Source organism: Neofelis nebulosa, chromosome 8 (assembly GCF_028018385.1).
Source record: "Neofelis nebulosa isolate mNeoNeb1 chromosome 8, mNeoNeb1.pri, whole genome shotgun sequence".
Taxonomy (NCBI): Eukaryota; Metazoa; Chordata; class Mammalia; order Carnivora; family Felidae; genus Neofelis; species Neofelis nebulosa.
The window spans coordinates 25,524,354-25,545,057 of record NC_080789.1 but is presented as its reverse complement, the minus strand read 5'-3'; the positions used below and the strand labels follow the sequence as shown (position 1 = coordinate 25,545,057).

Below are 20,704 nucleotides of genomic sequence, written 5' to 3'. Positions count from 1 at the left end.
GAAACCTGGGTGTGATCCTAAACTTCTACCTCTTCACATTTAATGGACCATTAAGTTCTTTTAAATCTATGTTCAAAATGTTTCTGCAATCCAACCTCTCCTCTCTGGCCCCTCAACAGCCTTCTGTAAGTTCTTATCAATACTGTTATCAACAGTAACATCTTAGCAAGTCTCCTCTACTACAAGGTTCTGTCATTTCCAATGTTTTCTTTAGAATAGAGGCCATTAGACTTAGAGATCTCACTGTTCAGAAAAGTCTAAAAAATGGTTTTGAGAACTGACATAGTATGGTTTTCTTTTTTTAAAAATTTTGTCGGGGCACAAAACCCAACATCATCTACTCTCACTACCATTTCATAGTAATTTAAAAGACTATTCAACTTCAAAAAATAGAAAGTACCATACCCTCGTTGAAAACAGTTCTTTAAATATATTTGCCTTTTTATGTTATTTTTTAAGTTTATTTATTTTGAGAGAGCGTGAGAAAGAGCAAGTGTGTGAGCCAGGGAGGGCCAGAGGGAGAGGGAAGAAGGAGAATGCCAACCAGGCTCTGTGCTCTGAGTGCACATCCTGACGGGCTTGATCTCACAAACCATGAGATCGTGACCTAAGCAGAAATCAAGAGTCAGACACTTAGCCGACCCCTATTTGGCTTTTTAAATGAAACCGTTTATTGGATGGCAACCATTGCTCTAGAATTTAGACTGCCATCACAGTGATCTTTAGCTAGCTTGAAAAATCTCTGTGTTACATAACCATTTAAATTTATCCGTATAATCTACATGCATATCCTTTTCTGGCTTTTAATGGCACATAGTAATCATTTTATTTACATGTTATTGACATGTCTATTATGGCCTTCTATTTTAGACTTTTTTCTAAAATAATAAACTTTAAACATCCCTGTGACATATCACCTTCAGGCCTTACAATACAAGCTATCCTCTAAGGTAACATAAAAGGCCCTTTACAATCTAGTTGTAATTTACTCTTCAGCAAGAACTTACCATAAACATTCCATATTCTTTCATGCCTTTATGCCAGTGGCTCTCAGCTGGGAATAACTCCCTGCACCCTTCTATAAGAAGGCATTTGGCAATGTCTGTGTTATGATCTGAATTTTGTTCCCCCCCCCCCAAATTCACATGTTGAAGCCCTAACCTCTATGTGACTGTACTTGGAGACTGGCATGTGTGTGTGTGTATATATATATATATATATATATATAAAATATATATATTTTATATATATGTGTGTGTATATATAAAATATATATATATTTTATATATATGTGTGTGTGTATATAAAATATATATATATTTTATATATATGTGTGTGTGTATATAAAATATATATATATTTTATATATATGTGTGTGTGTATATAAAATATATATATATTTTATATATATGTGTGTGTATATATAAAAAATATGTATATTTTATATATATGTGTGTGTATATATAAAAAATATGTATATTTTATATATGTGTGTGTATATATAAAATATATGTATATTTTATATATATGTGTGTGTATACATAAAATATATATATATTTTATATATATGTGTGTGTATATATAAAATATATATATTTTATATATATGTGTGTGTATATATAAAATATATATATATATACACACAAACATGGCATATGCATGTATATGCCGTGTCATCTATAGATTTTTAAAGAGTTGTATCACGTTTTAAACATAAAGATATGAAAAAAATATCCTTACCCTTAACATTAAGAAATCAAGCCTTCTCAATTTTTTTCCTAATATATTTCTTGCTAACCCATTGCCAGAGGTCAATAAAACATAAGAGTGCCTTAGGATATCTAGGCCATCAAATGATCCAGACAAATGTAAAATTTTTAGGAGCATGGCTTACTAACAGTAAAGTTAGCTAACATTTATCACTATTGTGTAAGACACTGTGCTACCATGAGTGCTTTCTCTCCATATTGAAATTTAATTTCCATATTCTATATAGTACTATTATTATACTCATTTTAGAAATAAGGAAACGTATGCTAATGTTAATGTTAGTTAACACAAGTAAGAGAAGTGCAATTTGGAGAAATTAAGTGACTTGTCCAAAGCCATACCACTATCAAGGACTTCAAAATAAAAAGTAAGACTGGGGCTAAAAATGTCCATTTTTTGAATTGAGGTTTTTCTTAGCAAAAAATACATTTCTGGACAAAATAATAAATATGTGTTATTGTATCCAGGCACCTGGATGGCTCAGTCAGTAGACCATGTGAATCTTGACTTCAAGGTTGTGAGTTTGAGCCCCATGTTAGGTATAGAGATTACTTAAAAATCTTTAAAAAATATATGTCTTATTATAATGCATTGACTTTATAAATGGAAAAGTATCTCCCTAAGGAAAAAATACATTTTTATCTGCTTATCTAGCTAGCCATCTGAGACAAAATTACTTCATGTAGCCAGCTAGGAAAAATATTTTAGCCTGTACTGGTATTGAGTTACATTATTTACTTAGATTCTTAGTTCTCTTAGATTCTTTGAGATTTCAACATTTCTCATTCCTTTATCCTTTTCAATTTCCTCTTGTAGAGAAACTAAATGAAGAAAAATGATGGAAATAAGGAGTGTAACAGGCTATTATTTTAAGTACTTACTCAGTTATCCCAAACTCTGGAATTTCCTGGAAAACAATCATCCAACAAATATCAACTACCATACTGTTGAGATATATATTGTTTTTATACAACTACCTTGAAGTTTAGTTTTCTTGCTTCTTTTCAGGAAAAAAAGGGGGAGAAGTAGAGTACAATCCCTTTCCAACAAAGAAACAGTATTTTGTCTTATTGCATTTTAGTAGCTTATTTTTTTAAGTGAACAAATTTTATTTTGACGTTGATAATTCTGTCAACCTATACCAGCACCCCTTTGTGAAAAGTCATTTATCAACCCTACAGTTTCTGTCCTCCAGGATCCTGTGTCTCCTCAACTGGGTCTGAGATAGTAGCCACAGTACAAGTATTTCCAGAATTTACAGAAAAACCGGGAAGATTTACAAAAAAATTTTGGAGGCATTTTGACGTAGCAGTATTACTTATAAGGATGTTAAAAAATCTTCTGCAGTAGCCTTGCACCTCAAAAGGGTGAGCTTTGATTTCTCCTGAGCTTAGTCACATCCTTGCCCCTAGTCTGAATATCTTCTAGACTGTTTTAAAATTCTTCACCTTTGTGATAGATTAGCTTTGAATAGAAAAGAATTAATAAATGACTTAAGTATTAGCATAAGTAGTATTTTATTCTTATTTAGTTAAATTTTTATCTCACTGAATGCTGCACTTTCTTGAGGGTACAGATCTGTCCTTCATTTTTTATTGCCCATCAAGAAAAATTATTTCTAACCTACAATCAATAAATGTTTACTGATTTGAAATTTCAATTGAGAAGGCAGAATACAGAATTATTAAACTTTTGGTGCCTGATGCCTGTTTGGATTCTATTCACTTGCTGTGTAACCTCAGTTCACAAAACTTTCTAATTTCCTCAACTCAGAAGCGGATAAAATGAGAAAATAAAGTACTTGGAGCTTTTAAAGTGCTATTGATACAATGACTATTTCCTGAGCTCAGACTATGCTTTAGCTTAGAGGTAGGTGCTCGTGACAGAACACAAAATACACAGGGTGTTCTCTTCAGAGCCCAAGGTAGTTGGGGAGACAGACATAAACCAATTTACCAAACATATTATGTAATTACAAATTGCCATGAAAGGTTAAGAATTCAACGAGAGGTTGTAAAAGCAGGGCCTGATTTAGATTACCGAGGAAGAGTCTCGGAGGGAGTGGCATTTCAGCTGAAATTTGAAGGATGAGGACAGTCTCTTATTTCCTCACCTCCCTCTCATTCCTCAACTCTCTGGAGTCCGCCTTCCATCTCTCACTATCTAAGTAGCTGTTGCTAAGGTCACCAATGTCTTCCATGTTACTATATACAACTGACATTTTTCAGTCCTCTTACTTGACTTCCTAGCAGCACTCTGCGGTTAATCACTCCCTCCGTGAAACGCTGTTTTCCCTTTCCTTCTCTAATAATAAACGCCTCTTCAGTCTCCTTTGCAGGTTCATCACCGTAAGTGCTTGGACAGCCTCGTCGTGAACTGTAACTGTGAAAAACAACGCAGTCCTTCTGAGTCCTAAAAAAAAAAAAAGGTGTACAAGTGAACACATTTTGGGGCCCTCTTCTCGCTTTCGGCACGCTTCATAAATCCACTAACATGACTTTTCGGTTTCAGCACAGACGTCCCTCTCTCTTGAGGGCTGGGCAAGCACAGGCATTCAATGTGCCCGGGGAATGCCCAAGGCGCGGGACAAAAAAGGTGTATGAGGCAGCCACTAGCACTTTAGCAGCCACAGTCCAGCGCTCCTCCGCAGCCTCGCCCAACACCCCTTCGCGCGCGATTCGCGCCGTCGAGTCCTCCGACATCCCAGCATTCCCTGCGCTCCTACCATCGAGACCAGCTTCCGGCGTCGCTCGTGTCGGTGGGTGAAGAAGGAGCGGGCCCTCGCCGCTCTGTCTCACTGTCTCGCGCTCTCTCGGGCAACATGGCGGGTGTGGAGGAGGCAGCGTCCTCCGGGAGCCACCTGAATGGCGACCTGGATCCAGACGACAGAGAAGAGGGAGCTGTCTCTACGGCTGAGGAGGCAGCCAAGAAAAAAAGACGGAAGAAGAAGAAGAGTAAAGGGGCTGCCACAGGTAAAGGGAGTTTTGTATGTTCCCAGTCCCCGCCAGGGATTGCCGAACGGCTCGGCCCAGGCCCGGCAGGGGTGACAAGAGACTGGGGGACTCGGAACACTGCACTGGACTGATTCCCAGGACTGAGTGTGTGTTGAAATCGGACTACAGATTCCCAATCTCGGGGAGAGGCGGCTTCTCCTTAGCTGGGACTAGAGAGTTGGTGGGGGTGGGGTGGGGGAGAAAAGGGTGCTTCAGCGTGTGGTGAGGTAGTTCTGGGGTTGCTGGGCCCTTGTAATTGCCAGAACTCAGCTCCCACCCATACATACCGTGCAACGAACTTGAAGCTGTGCACAGGGCTCAGCTCTACCACCCGCCTCGCGGTGTGCCTTCCTCAAAAATCCGTTCTGACCCGGACTGTCGCCTCTTTGCTGAAGCAACCTGGAGCATATTTTCGTCAAGGATAGGAGAGGAGTGGGCAAATCTTCGTGACTTGACTGCGCCTCCCCCCACCTTCCTGGTTTACAGAAGGATATTTGTTGCGGGCTGTACTTCTGGGTGTGTGTGTATGTGTGTTTGCCCACGCGCTCATGTCACTGAGTAGTAATTGCAGAATATATGGTAGTGGTGCGAATTTTCACCTGCCTCATCCCATAGCATCACCAAGCTTCAAGCCTTTTAGGTGTGAATTATGATGCCATTTGCCGGCAGTCCAGATAGAATATTCTGTGGGTTGGAATTGAACTTCTTTAAATCCATTGGTAAGGTAAGGAAAACAGCTGGAAGTTTACACTTGGATTACATTATGAGTTAGGAACTTAAAATATTTTGAGAAGTCGGTGTTTTTGTTGTACGTGGTCCTTCATTTTAGGGAAAAAAATGTTGTACCTGTTTCTAAAATCAGCCACACAAAGATTGAGGGACCAATGGAGAGGCCACAAGTGATGAAGGTGAAGTTGAGGCAGGTTGGAAAGGGTTAATCTATAACTTTATGAAATTTTGATTAAATGGGAGTTGAAAAGGGAAAGTTGTGGGTGCTGAGACACTTCGAGAGAAAGTTTAATCCCTGGACATAAGTCGGCTGTTCCTGGCTTTCGGATGAAATCCAAACTCTTCAGTTTGTCCATTCAGGTGTTCAGTAGACTGACCCTAATATATTTTTAGCAGTTGTATCTCTCAGTATGAACCCTCTACAGTAGCCAGAATATCACTTCAGTATGTGCTAAGTGGGAATACTATCCCTTTATACACACAGCTATTGCTCCTACAGCTAGATTGTTGTAATCACTTGGGTGAGGTGGGGGGAGCTGGTCTTGTGCTGTTCAAGAATTTAGGTTTTTTAGTAATGGAATTATCTTTTCCTATTTGTTTTGATTTTACCCATCCTGGCTTGGCAACTTCTTCATGAAGCTTTGAAGTTCCCAGTGTCTTGTACAAATCCTCTTCTTGCTAAGACCTTCAGCATTTACTACCTATCTTAAGTACCTGTTTGGTTAGTAAAGTGTTTGCTGTAGTCAAATTGTTAAGTACTTTAAAAAGTGAAACAACTTAAGGCTAGGGACCAACTCACATTTTCTTTTATTGTTTAGTTACTAGTACAAAGAAGGTGTAATGGATAGTTTATTGAATGGACGATGCTACTTAGATGTGGCAGATTTTTGTTAAGTAAATTCGATTATGTTCACAATAACGTTTCTGTTTTTGTTTCCTGAATACTTATCAGACAGGAAAGGACTTGTGTGTTCTCCAGGATCCTTAGAACATATTCAAATTGGAAAGTATCTTTATTAGATTTGACTTATGTTATATTTGATCAGCAGGGCAACAGGAACCTGATAAAGAATCAGGAGCCTCAGTTGATGAGGTGGCAAGACAATTGGAAAGACAAGCATTGGAAGAGAAAGAAAGAGATGATGACGATGAAGGTAAATGGTAAATTTGATTTTTGTGGTTAGAAAAGCAAGAAAATATGATATTCTTTAAACAAAATCTGCTTGTGTCCGTATAGTTTGTGATTCTCTGATGTTGTACTTAATTAATTGACATTAAAGCCTCAATATCACAGATAAAAAAGAAAAGGTATTTATAAGTAACTCTTAAAAAGTGGGATAGGTTGAATGACTGCTCAAATAACACAGATCTCAACTTTTAAAAATGTACTTGGTAAAATACCAAGTAGTGGGTATCAAGATGAAATAAAAGGACTGTTTATTCAACTAACATTTATTGAGCAACTAATATGTACAAGGCAATGTCTTAGAATACTTTCACATGTGTTCTCATTTTACCTTCACAAAACCAAGCAAAGTAGGTGCTCTTTTCAGGAAATAATAGTTATGTCATTTGCCCAGTGTGACATAGCTATGTGTAGAACCAAAAGTTTCAAACCTAGCACCTGATTCCAAGTCTATTCCTTTACTCTGTATGAAAGCTCCCTCTCTTTATTTTCAAAGACTATATGGAGTGCCTCTAAACTCTATTACAAATTTCCCAACCCTAGCTTCTTGCCGTATGTTGGTCCTATAAAATTTCTTTAAAGACAAAAACTCTTGGAATTCTAACAATTGATGTTATCAATAAGACAGTGGAGGCAGTATTTGCTAAGAGAACTTATTCTGCAGGCTTTTTTGTCAGAAAGGGAGATGAGACTTTCCCATTCTTAATTGTACCGTTGTGACTTGCTGCTCTTCCTCAAGCACTGCCAACTTGGGCTTGTGCCTTAGAATCCTTAGCAACACAAAAGCTTGCTGTACTTTAATTATTGTGTTAGGATAAGGCAGAGTAGTTGTCTCTCCTTTAGAAAGATAAACTCTATGTCTTCAAGGAGCTTATAGTCAAAATTTGGTGGAAAATATGCCAAGGTTCAAGGGAATAGTTAGCTCTTCCTTAAGCAAATCTCTTGTCCATTTTACCTTGGTTTGTGCTTCAAATTAAGAACATATTTTGAGCTCTTAGCAAGAAAGAAACTGTTAAATTCAAGGTTATATAATAGATTGCTGTAGGCCTGTGTAGAATATCAAAATGTTAATCTTGAAGAGTGTTCCTTGTTTCATTGCACCTCTGCAAAGTTGTGTGAATCTCTTGACATTGAAGGAGAAAAGTTTGATTGTCGGATTGGAAATCATCAATGTTTTAAAGACAATTTTTGGAGTATTGGTTTTCTCTAATTGAATTGTTTGCCTAATTTGTTTCGATAATAGTAATTATTGAAATGAATTAATAGTACTAATTCATACTAATTAGTAGTACCAATTAATAGAGTAGTACTACTTATCTATTGTGAGAGTTGTTTGAGAGGATAGAAAGTATTTCAGAATCTTTGTACTAAAGAAAAACTGATAGTGGGGTGGAGAGACAAAGAGCGGAAAAGATACACTGAAAGCTTATTGGAATTTGGAGATGGAATTGCGGGCTCAGTGATGAAGGAACACTCTTTGGAAGGAGTGGGACTTGAGTGAATGAAACCAAACAGAAGAGACCACTTTGGGGCAGAACAATGCTGAGAATGTATTCAAGATGTAGTGAATAGTGCAGACCAGCCATATGAGATGATTTGTTGAAGGAGCCTTGGAGCATTTTTAAAAGAAGAATGTTATAGGGGAGCCTGGCTGGTTCAGGCCATAGGCATGTGACTCTTGGTCCTCGGGGTCGTGAGTTTTAAGTCCCACATTGATAAAATAAAATGTTAAAGAAAAGAGAAGAATGTTATAAAAGTAATTTAATCTGTATATATATGCAGGGTTGCTAGAGGAAATATACAGGAAAGGCTTGGAAATCATTTTGGAGGGCACTTAACAGCTTAGGCATGTGTTAATGATGATTTAAATTGGTGGGCATAAATGAGAATAGAAAGGAACGGTTCATTAGAATAGTGGTTGTGGAAGCAGAATTCAAAGGATGCAGGAGACTTTCAAACTGGGGAGAAGGAAGAAGAGGCATTAGTAGATTCTAGAGGTTTGAACATGGGTGACAGTGTTGGTGCTGTTCACTGAAATGGTGAAGTAGAGAGGGAGAGTGGGTGGGGATTGGAGGAGGGAATTTGTAGGCAAAGGAGAAGGTATTGTGTTTAATTTTAGATGTGTTTAATTTGACACTGGAGTATTGGTATGAAAAGTTAGTCCCATGGGCAATTGGCAATGTTCTAGAAGTAATTCAATAAAGTTTTAAGTTAGGTTTTTTAAAAAAAATTTTAACTATTTAAGTCCAGTGCAGGACTTGAACTCATGACCTTGAGATCAAGACCTAAACAGAGCTCAAGAGTTGGACCTTTAACCAACTGAGCCACCTGGGTCCCCTAAGTCAAGTTTATTAAGGTATAATTTGCCTAGGACTATATTCACCATTTTCAAAAAATACACTTTGTTTTGGAGAAGTTTTACTTGGGGTTCATAGCAAAATCAAGCAGAAGGTACAGAGATTTCCCATATACCCCCTACCACTACACGTGCACAGCCTCTCCCATTATCAACATCCCCCACTGGAGTGGTGCATTTGTGACAGTGGATGAACCTACATTGATATATCATTATTATGCAAAGTCCATAGTTTATATTAGGGTTTACTCATGATGTTGTACGTTCTGTGTATTTGCCCTTTATGAGTAATCGTTTGATGGGACGCCTGGGTGGCTCAGTTGGTTGAGCATCTGACTTAGGCTCAGATCATGATCTCACCGTTCATGAGTTCGAGCCCTGTGTCGGGCTCTGTACTGACAGTTCAGAGCCTGGAGCCTGCTTCGGATTCTGTATCTCCCTCTCTCTGTTCCTCCCCTGCTCACACTCTTTCTCTCTCAAAAAAAAAAAAAAAAAAAAAAAAAAAAAAAAAAAAAAAGATAAAAATGATAAGTATATCGTTTGGTGAGTTTTGACAAATGTATGCATCTGTGTTACCACAACCAGGATCTAGACCATTTTCTTTTAATGTTTGTTTATTTTTGTGTGAGAGAGAGAGAGAGAGAGAGACAGAGTGCAAGCAGGGGAGGGTCAGAGAGAGGGAGACACAATGTGAAGCAGCCTCCAGGCTCTGAGCTGTCAGCACAGAGCTTGACGCAGGGCTTGAACTCATGAACCAGGGCTTAAACTCAGGAGCTGTGAGATTATCACCTGATTCGGAGTCGATTGCTTAACCGATGGAGCCATCCAGGCACCTCAAGATGTAGACCATTTTCATTTAACATTTCCATCTCCACAGAAAAGTTCCCTTGTACCCCTTGAAGTCTGTTCTCTGCTCTATACCCTGATCCCTTGAAACCTTTGATACATTTTTCTGTTACTGTAGTTTTTTCTACAATATTATATAAATGGAATTATTGTAGTGTGTGGCTTGTTTGGCTTATTTCCCTTAGCATGATAATCTGAGTCATCCAGTTGTTGCATATGTGTCAGTAGTTCATTGCTTTTTATTGCTGAATAGTATTCCAAATTCGTTTATCCACTTACTAGTTGATGGATATTTGGATTGTTTCTAGTTTTTGCCTTATGAATAAAGTTATTGTGAACATTTGTATACAAGGCTTTGTGTAGACATTTTCATTTCTCCTCAGTAAATACCTAGGAGTAGGTTTGCTGGTCATATGGGAAGTATATGTTTATAAGAAACTATCAAACTGTTACTTAGAGTAGCTGTGTCATTTTGCTTTCTGGTCAGCAGTGGTTGAGAGTTCCAAAGTGCTTTGAATCTCTTAAGCATTTGGTATTGTTAATTTTTAAATTTTAGCTTTCTAACAGGTGTGTAGTAGTATGTTATTGTGGTTTTAACTTGCATTTCCCTAATGATTGATGATGTTGAACATCTTTTCATGTTTTTGCCTTTCATATATCTTTGGTGAAATGTTCACATCTTTTGTCCATTTTTCAATTGAGTTATTTGTTTTACTGAGTTATAGTAGTTCTCTATTCTTGATACAAATTCTTTATCTGATAAATGTTTTAATATTTTCTTTCATGTTAGTATTGTTTGCAGCAGAAAAGATTTTAATTTTGATGAAATCCCATTTATTTTATTTATGGGTCATGTTTTTTGTGTGTCATCCAAAAAGTTAAATAATTGCTGTCTCTAGGGTCATGAAGATTTTTTCTTACGTTCTCTTCAAGAAGTTTTATACATTTTTATTTTTATTTATTTATTTTAAAGAATGGAAAGGTTTGTTTTTTGTTTTTTTTTTAAATCTTTATTTTTGAGAGACAGATAGCATGCAGGTGAGCAGAGATGGAGCAGAGAGAATTTTGAGCAGGTTCCACACTGCCAGTGCAGAGCCGGATGTGGGGCTCGAACTCATAGACCATGAGATCACGACCTGAGCCAAAATCAGGAGTTGGGACATTGAACCAACTGAGCCAACCAGCCACCCCAAGAAATTTTATATATTTTTAGCTGTTATGTTTAGGTCTGTGATCCATTAGAATTCATTTTTGTATATAGTGGAAGGTAAGAATTAAGGTACCTTTTTTTCTTGCATATGGATGTCCAGTTGTCATTCAACAAATGTTAATTGATTTGGACATAGTGCTAATCCAGCAATAAATATGAACAGTCTATACCTGTTAAGAATATCCTGGGATGCTGTGAAAGACTTACAAAAACATAAGTTGTGGGGCACCTGGGTGGGTCAGTGAGTTAAGCGTCGGACTTCAGCTCAGGTTGTGATCTCACTGTTCATGAGTTTAAGCCCCTTGTTGGGTGCTGTGCTGACAGCTCAGAGCCTGGAGCCTGCTTCCAATTCTGTGTCTCCCTCTCTCTGCCCCTCCCCCGCTTGCATTCTGTCTGTCTCTCAATAAATAAACGTTAAAACATAAAACGTAAAAATAAACATTAAAATCAAAAATTTTAAAAACCAAAAATCAAAAATAAATAAACATTAAAAAAAACATAAATTGTGGCATGGTATAATGCATGGAAGTATAAGCATATATAGTTGACTGTTCGGATCCAGGCTCTACTACCCTTCTGGCAATAAACAGTAGCTATTATTCCATACCGAATACAGACCTTGAACATTGGTCTCAGAAGAATGAGTATCAAAGGAGGAGCTTCTTCTTACCTCATTTTCAAGATGAAGAAACCATGGTAGAGAGAGGCTAAATAATTTGCCTAACATCACACAGCTGGAAGGACTTTTAGGGTGTATTTAAAACTGGATATAGGGGCGCCTGGGTGGCGCAGTCGGTTAAGCGTCCGACTTCAGCCAGGTCACGATCTCGCGGTCCGTGAGTTTGAGCCCCGCGTCGGGCTCTGGGCTGATGGCTCGGAGCCTGGAGCCTGTTTCCGATTCTGTGTCTCCCTCTCTCTCTCTGCCCCTCCCCCGTTCATGCTCTGTCTCTCTCTGTCCCAAAAATAAAAATAAAAAACGTTGAAAAAAAAAAACAAAACTGGATATATATCTTGAAGCATTTGTTTTAGGTTGAGTGTAGTGTTATGTACCGGTATGCTAGACATTGAATGTTCTTCCAGAGTAAAGACCATCTTGTTTGCTATTTTGCTCCTTTTACCTATTTGAGAAGTCAGCAAATTATTATTATTATTTTTTAATGTTTGTTTTTGAGAGAGAGAGCGTGTGCAAACATGAGTCGGTGAGGGGCAGAGAGAGGAGACACAGCAGGTGCCAGGCTTTGAGCTGTCAGCACAGAGCCCAACATGGGGCTCAAACTCATGAACCATGAGATCGTGACCTGAGCCAAAGTCGGATGCTTAACTGAGCCACCAATCCCTAAGCAAATGTTTATTGAATGAATGAAAGTTACTATTAAAATTGTAGTGCAGAATATGTGAATTAGTGTTTTCTTTTTTAATTAATTTTTTTTTTTTTTTTTTTTTGGAGCACCTGCAAGCAGGGGAGAGTGGTGGAGGGGGAGGGGAAAGGGGGTGAAGGAGGGAGAACCCTGGGATCATGACCTGAGCTGAAATCACTAGTCAACCACTCAACTGACTGAGGTACCAAGGCACCCTGAAAGTTGTGTTTTCTAAAAAAAAAAAGAAAAAAATTCATGTTAGGGGCTCCTGGGTGGCTCAGTTTGTTGTCTTGATTTCGGCTCAGGTCATGATCTCTAGTCAGATCAAGCCCTGCGTTGGGCTCTGCTCTGACAGCGTGGAGCCTGCTTGGGATTCTCTCCCTTCCCCTCCCCTGCTCCTGTGTGTGTGTGTGCTCTCTCTGTCTTAAAAATGAATAAACATAAAAAAAATTTTTTACTGTTATTTTTCTTGAGCTTTTGAATCTAGAAACCAGTAATGCATAAGTTGGTAATGTTTGTGTTCCGACTGTGTTTCCATGTTTCCTGTACCCAATTTCATAAGGTTGAATGAACATAAGAAATTGCAAATTTCTGGGGCGCCTGGGTGGCTCAGTCGGCTAAGCGTCCGACTTCAGCTCAGGTCACGATCTCACAGTTCTTGGGTTCGAGCCCCGCGTCAGGCTCTGTGCTGACAGCCCAGAACCTGGAGCCTGTTTCAGATTCTGTCTCCCTCTCTCTCTGACCCTCCCCCGATCATGTTCTATCTCTCTCTGTCTCAAAAATAAATAAATGTTAAAAAAAAAAAATTTTTTTTTTAAAAAGAAATTGCAAATTTCTAAGTCAAAAATTGTCAAATATTGGCTGTTTTCTATCACTCAATCCATTAAAGCCCTATATCATGTTACCTCCTTCTTTGTTAAACTGCTGTTTCCTATTTCTCATTTAGGTGAAAATAAGTAGGATAAAATAAACGAAAAGAACATTCATTTGTTGAATAGAGTGAATATTTATCATATGCTTAGTCCTGTGCCTTAGTTTAAGAAATGGTGTATAATCTTTAAGGAGCTCACAGACAAGTAGGGTCATTGTAGCTCCCTTATCATTTTGCAGAAAAAAAAAAAAATATATATATATATATATAATTTTGTGTGATAATTGTAATAGAAGAATATAGGTGGTAGCATGGTGAGATAATTTCTTTTATGACTCTTGCTTATCATTCTGGGAGTAGAAAATTTAAGCATTCGTTTGACATTGTTTTATGAGTGTGGATTTCATGATCTAAAATTATTGATGCTAGCCATGAGTTACTGCCACTAGGGGAAACATTTAAAAGAAGACTATATGGTGAACATACTATTAAACTGTTAACTTCTAATTGTTGCCACAGCTTCCTATTCATCCCTGTTTCATAGCATTGTGATTTGTGGGTAGATTGGCGTACTTCATGACTGTTGAAATTTATTGAGCAGCCTTTTTAGAAATTCAGAAATTCCAGTCTATTTTTTGGTACCCTTTATTTAAAATGTTTTAAGTCACTATTTATTTAATCTTGGCCATAATAGTATCCTTTATCTTTTCTCCAAGTTCAAGAGAATGGCATGGGCTTCATAAAAGATTGTTATAAAAACTAACAGATAGTGGTTACTTTAGTTACTCTTTTGCCAACTATTTTTTCAGATAGTTCTTAATCTCCATTTTTGGGCATCAGGTTCTTTTGAGAACCTGACAACTGAACCTAGGAAAAGCATATATACCCTCTGATTTTTGTGTACATTTGACCCAGAAGGACTCTTTCTTTAATAACAACTATACAGGAAAAGATATTTAAAATTTTTTAATTTTTTTTTTTAATTTTTTTTTTTAACGTTTATTTATTTTTGAGACAGAGAGAGACGGAGCATGAACAGGGGAGGGGCAGAGAGAGAGAGAGACACAGAATCTGAAACAGGCTCCAGGCTCTGAGCTGTCAGCACAGAGCCCGACGCGGGGCTCGAACTCATGGACTGTGAGATCATGACCTGAGCCGAAGTCGGACGCTTAACCGACCAAGCCACCCAGGCGCCCCTAAAATTTTTTAATTTTTTAAATTTATTTTTGAACAAGAGAGAGCGCAAGTGGGGGAGGGACAGAGAGAGAAAGAGGGAGACACAGAATCTGAAGCAGGCTCCACGCTTGGAGCTGTCAGCACAGAGCCCAACGCGGGGCTCAAACCCATGAACCGTGAGATCGTGACCTAAGCCAAAGTCAGATGCTTAACTGACTGAGCCACCGAGGTGCCCCAGGAAAAGATATTTTAAAATATGACCCCCTAAATATCCCTGCCTGGATTAGGAATCAGGTGATATATTCTTGGTCCAGTTCTGCCATTATCAGTTGGGATTACCTTGGGCATGTCCATCAAACATTCCTTGTTTTACCTCATAAAGTTGCTTTGAGGATCACATGAGGTCATGAAATACTAACCTGCAAAGCATATGTAAACAAACTAGTAATATTTTAGGTGAAGTCACCCAGTCATTAGCATTAAACTAACACTGGTTATTTTTCCTAGTTTTTGAAAAAGAGTGTTAATATACTTTCTATTCTTAAAAATACCTTTTTCAATAATTCTTTTATTAGAGTGAGTCAAAGTTTCCTTAGTGCTTTTGATTATACAAACCAAATTTTGATACATTAGCATTATATAGAATTCTGTTCTAAGAATATTGGATCAACTCTGTTGTATGTTATTTAAGATGCTTTGTGTGTGTGTTACTTGTCTGCTTATGCTTGTTTTGTCTCTCTGTTTCTGAGGTTTAAATAAATGTGTACTTGAAATGGTCTTTTCTTAGATGGAGATGGGGATGGAGATGGAGCAGCTGGAAAGAAGAAGAAAAAGAAGAAGAAGAAGAGAGGACGTTAGTATCTTAAGTTGGTCTTACTTAAAAAATTTTAAGTGTTTGTTAACCAGCTGGTTTGAAGAGTAGGTTTGAAGTTGCTTAAGATCCTAGTGTATGTCAGGGAAATAAATTTAGGCTTAACAGAGGTAGAATTTAATGAAACAACTATTCTTTCATTTAATAGTCCTGTTGGTATTTTCTTTACCTATTGTTGAGATAAAGGATGTTAATAATAAGTTGGTTGCATTTTACCACAATTTAGGGATGAGTTTATCATTTAAAACTTGAATAATGCAAATAACAATTCTTTCAGTGATGACTAAAGTGATGCCACTGTGTGGTAATAGGGTAAACATAGTTGGCAGTTCACCTGCCAGCTTTGAAATTACAAGATTCTTGATGAGTATTTAATGAGGATTCCCATTATTTAAAATTTGTGCATATGGTAAAATTTTACTAATGACGTATTGCACTATTTCATATTACTTAAAATATGATCCTACTTGCGTTTTGTTTTATTTTAAATGGCAAATTGACATCTTCAGGGACCTGAAATTCTATTAGGGAGACCAGGGGGAGAATGTATAAGTATTGGGGAATAAATGTTGGGTTGGGTTGAGAATCAGAACAAGTTCTAATCTTGGATGCCCTTTGGGCTATTAGGGACCATTGAATGTCTGGTTGCACCTTTCTTTAAATCTTTCAGGCGAAAATTTTATGAATTAGAATATTGGGGCTTGACTCATTTTTATCTCTGTGTTGAAAGAAATACCTAACTTTTTAAAGAAAGCTTTTGGCTCTGCCAGCATTTTTCCTGATGTGTCTCCAGATGAAGATAGGATAGCCTTCTTTCTATTCAGGCTTCTACTTTTGTTAGGTCCTTCTACACATAGGGTGTCAGTTCTGTCCCTAGCATAGTCTGTATTTAAAAAAAAATTTTTTTTTAAGTTTATTATTTTTGAGAGAGACAGAGAGCAAGCAGGGAAGGGGCAGAGAGACAGAGACACAGAATCGGAAGCAGGCTCCAGGCTCTGAGCTGCCAGCAAAGAGCCCGACACGGGGCTCGAACTTACAGACCGCGAGATTATGACCTAAGCCGCAGTCAGCCGCCCAACCGACTGAGCCACCCAGGTGCCCCCATAGTCTGTATTTAATGAGCATAGGCTACCTATGTTCTAGAAGTCTTCCAGGGATTATGATATCATATTCCTTCTGTTCGAAAATTGTTAAAAGTGTGCCTATGAGACAAGGTATTGTCTGAAAATGGTTTGAGAGATAACTCTTTCTCCCAATACTCTTAAATTACTCCCTAACAGAAGTAGATAAACAGGGAGTAATGTTAAGGGGCTACTTTGTATATGCCATTGGTAGAATTCTTCCACTGACAGATGTTTTTACTATGATGCCATCAGCTTTTATTGTGCCTCCTCTGAGGATGTTGTTGAACCTATTGTTCATTACATTTCTTTACGAGTACTTGTAAGAGACACTCTTTTGTTTGGTCTTAGTATCAAGAATAATTGTGCTTTTCCTGAGTACTTAATGTATTTATCTCATAAGCATGATCTATATGCAAATAACCTAGCTTTAAAAATATATATATTGGCTACTAGAGGGCTTAGAGCCAAATCTGTGGTTTTGTATTGGCTGTATTTCAGGTTCTACTTTATGTTCTTTCCATGTTTTGATTTTTGTTCTCTTATTTACTGTTCCTTATTTGTTTATTTTTGATCTCCTTTTAGGCTATCATAAATCACTTCTGGAATAAGCCAAATAATGTAATAGTGAGCCATTCACTGCCCTTATTTTCTTCATTTATAAAGTGAGAGAATTACAAATGATAGTAATGATAACTGTAGTACAGATTGTATAATTATTCATAGTTTTAGATGAAACTTGGGCAGGGTACATTAGAATTTTCAAAGGTTATCCAAGATTTCATCTGGTTTTTCATTTTGTGGATGAGGAATCTGAGGCTTGGCACATTTGGCCATTTGTCCAAGTCACAGTTAATAAGTGGTTAAGGCTAGTCATATTTTGATTACAAATTTTTTTCTCTAATGTTCTTTTTGAGTCTTTTGCTTTAAAGTTTATGGACAGTATAAAAGACATCTGTCAGATTTGTAGATGAAATAAAGCTGAGGGTGGTAATACTTTTGTTGATAAAGTCAGGATTTCAAAAGATCAAAAAAACTGAGAAATAGACTAGGATTAGCAAGCTGAACTTTTATAGATGTACATAAAATTAGAACAGGGTAATAGGATCTAAGGATTTTGAGTGCTAGTACATTGTGAGCCAAAAAGCAGGGAGTCTTGACTATTTAATAGCTCTAAGATTTTTAGAATTAAAAGTATAGTCTTATATTAATTATACCTTATTTGGACTATTAATATAAATCAATTCTGATACCAACTTACAAAGAACATTGACAAATTCAAGGCTGGCACCACATAGGGGTGAAAGTGTTAAGAACCATTTCCCTTAAACTGGTTTCTTATCATAGAGAGGAAGGAATCAGTTGAAATGAAAAGTAAAATGTTTTCAACTGCAAAGAATAAAGCTGGAACTAGCAGGATAAGTATAAGAAGAGGTTTCTAATAGTTACAGTTCTTTCAAAATGAATGGATTTTTGCTTGGGAGATAAAGACTGCTTCCATTGTTAGGAGTTCACTGCCATCTGTCAGAGGCATTAGGGGATTCCTGGATTTAAGTGTAAAGCTAAATTAGTTGACCTCTAAGATCTTTTTTTATTTTAAATTTAAATGTTCCCTCTTAGGAGGGCCCTAAAACAGTGTTTCCCAAGTTTACTTGCCCATAGGACGCTTTTAAACATTATGTAAAGACGGAAAAACATTTGGTGCTCATGAGATACTATTTAGGTTAAAGGAAGGAACTGAACATGGTTCCATAGATAAATGATTTGGCTCAATAAAGTCATATTTTTATTTATATAGTTTTTTCCCCCATTACAGAACAAAAAGAGCAAAATATGTGTTAAAATTGAAGACAAAAATCTGTAACATAAGACCAGTTATAATCAAAAGAAAACCACATATTTCACCTCAGTAGTTGAAATGCTGCAGATATACATTGAATGTCTTATATCACTGCATAAATTAACTCAACTTCCTGGCAGTCTTTGGAAATAGCAGTCATTACTAAAAGGTGATTCTTCATATAATAAGAACTATGTAACTAGTTCTTATGTATTTAAACATTTTTTTCAGAAGACAGATCTCCAGATATTTTTGAAAGTCATCTTGGAACACTGGTGTGTTTTAGAACATAGTTTGGGAAATAATGCTCTTAAAACATATGTAAGAACTCTACCTTTTTTTAAGTATCTGGAAATTTGTGTATGGCTACCTAAATTCTTTTAGCCCTGGGTATGTATATGCTTAACTTTTATACCTTATTATTTCCTTGAAATAAGTTTTTCACTTAATTTATTAATACATAGTAGTTTTATATTTTTATTTCATCTTTATAGGATTTCTTCCATTTTCTTGTTGCTTCTTTGATTTTTATTTGTGAAAAACAGCCTTTATACTATTCCATTTCCAGTATAGTAAATGAAGACAAAAACATTAGAATGTGCTTTCTGCCAAGGCATATACTGTTTAAATACATAATGGAATTCTAAGGAGTTGAATATTTCTATTCCCAAGCAGCAGTACATCGGAGAGGAGGTGGCCAGCATGGTGAAATATCTTCCGTTTTTAACTGTAAGACAGCAAGGAGATTCTTTAAAATTAGGTCATATAACAACCATTAGGAACTGAGAAAAACTGTAATGATAAGTGCTTAATTTTATTTTTAACTGCAGGAGTTAATGCTTTATTTGTATCTCACAGCAAAAGTTCAAACAGACCCTCCCTCAGTTCCAATATGTGACCTGTATCCTAACGGTGTATTTCCCAAAGGACAAGAATGCGAGTACCCACCCACACAAGATGGGTAAGGATCATAAAATAACTTCCAGTTTGATTTTTGAAAATTGTAGCTTAGCAATAAAGCAGATTTGATTTTTCTCAGAGCTTTGGTCCACCACCTTAATAAAAGCTTGTGAATTTGTTAACCAAAAATACAGTAGAAGCCCTCTTATCCAAAATAATTGGGACCGGTCATAGTTTAATCAAAAAAGTATGTTAAAGTGGGGAATAACAAAAAATAAAAATCTTTATTGATAAAGTTAAACATTTGTTTTTTATCATTCTTGATATTGGAACATGTTTTTTCTCCTCATAAGCTATATCCATAATGTATTGTCTTTAAATGTATTCCATTTTGAGCTGCTGTGAATAAAAACTATGTAGTCTGAGGTCTGATACTTGTAAGTTTACATTTTTTTCCTGAAACCATTTGCAGTTCTTATCTACACTTAATGTGACAAGTTTTTGTTTTTTTTTTGATGACTTGCCTTTATTTAGACTTTTCTGAGTAGTCAATTTAGTTTTCATAGGAATAATTTTTTTTATGTACTATATAACAAAATTACAGAATTATAGTAACTGATAATTTACACCGGTTTGTGAGCAAATCACCTGATTTTTCTGAAAGGCAACATTTCCGCTGGTCAGCAGACACTCATAGTGGCATTATGTTGACTGGCTAAGAACATGGAAGCTGGGATTCATTTGAATATCAACTCTAATGCTTATTAGCTTGTGACTTGGGCAAGTAATTTATCATGTCTTTGTTTTCATTTCTTCATCCATAAAATAAGCACTTCATAGGGTTGTTGTGAAGAATATATGTAAAGCATTTAGGAGGGTAACAGACACATGTAAGCATTGTTAGTTGCTGCTATTATTATTCAGAACAGGACCCTGTCAGCCCCTAATTTTCAGAATACAGTGGCCATTGGTCAGTATATTTTACAGAGGGAATTGAGACCATCAGTTAATCCAGTGGTTGCCATAGTTGGTTAAGAAAGCTTCTACTGTAGCCTTGTTTCACTGACCTGTAAAGACATCACTGTTTTTCTTTAAATTTAGGAAAGAACATGATATTGTTATATTTTAATCCCCCTCCTTAATTCCCAGTACCTATAGGGAATAAGTCTATAAAGTTCTGAAATTTTGTGTCATGAGCATCTTTTCTTTGGATTTGAATTCATCAATCACCATCCCTATCTTAAAGCATCTGTTTTTGAAATGTTACAGGCATGTAATTTAACTTTTTGTAGTACATACGATATAATCAACATTTATTTTTAAATATAATCTTTTTAATTTTTTTTTTTTTTTTTTTTTTTTTTTGCTTGTTCCCTCTTCCTTCCCTTCCTTCCAGACCCATGTAACCACCTAGCAGGTAGCCTTCCATATTTTTATATGCTCCTATATGTGCACATCTATGTCTGTTTATGTAGGG

At 36.7% G+C, this 20,704-nt stretch overlaps 2 protein-coding genes across 4 annotated transcripts in view; one reads left to right on the top strand and one right to left on the bottom strand.

Moving 5' to 3' along the window:
• The window catches only part of LOC131519062 (uncharacterized protein C3orf20 homolog), a 189,313-nt gene extending 184,716 nt beyond the window's left edge, over window positions 1–4,597 (bottom strand). Inside the window, exons 1-2 of one of the 2 annotated variants that reach the window (XM_058741732.1) lie at window positions 4,496–4,597; window positions 4,008–4,182 (exon numbers count right to left, since the gene is read on the bottom strand). The gene's annotated coding sequence lies outside the window, so the exon portion shown is untranslated. Of the gene's footprint in view, window positions 1–4,007; window positions 4,272–4,495 lie in introns of those variants that run through there. The other variant, XM_058741731.1, reaches the window with a different exon arrangement.
• Window positions 4,504–20,704, top strand: part of METAP2 (methionyl aminopeptidase 2) — a 29,131-nt gene continuing 12,930 nt past the window's right edge. The window contains exons 1-4 of one of the 2 annotated variants that reach the window (XM_058741758.1): window positions 4,504–4,742; window positions 6,542–6,646; window positions 15,283–15,348; window positions 19,186–19,288. In XM_058741758.1, the coding sequence (XP_058597741.1) occupies window positions 4,592–4,742; window positions 6,542–6,646; window positions 15,283–15,348; window positions 19,186–19,288 (425 nt within the window). In that variant the 5' untranslated portion in view covers window positions 4,504–4,591. Of the gene's footprint in view, window positions 4,743–6,538; window positions 6,647–15,282; window positions 15,349–19,185; window positions 19,289–20,704 lie in introns of both variants that reach the window. The other variant, XM_058741757.1, reaches the window with a different exon arrangement.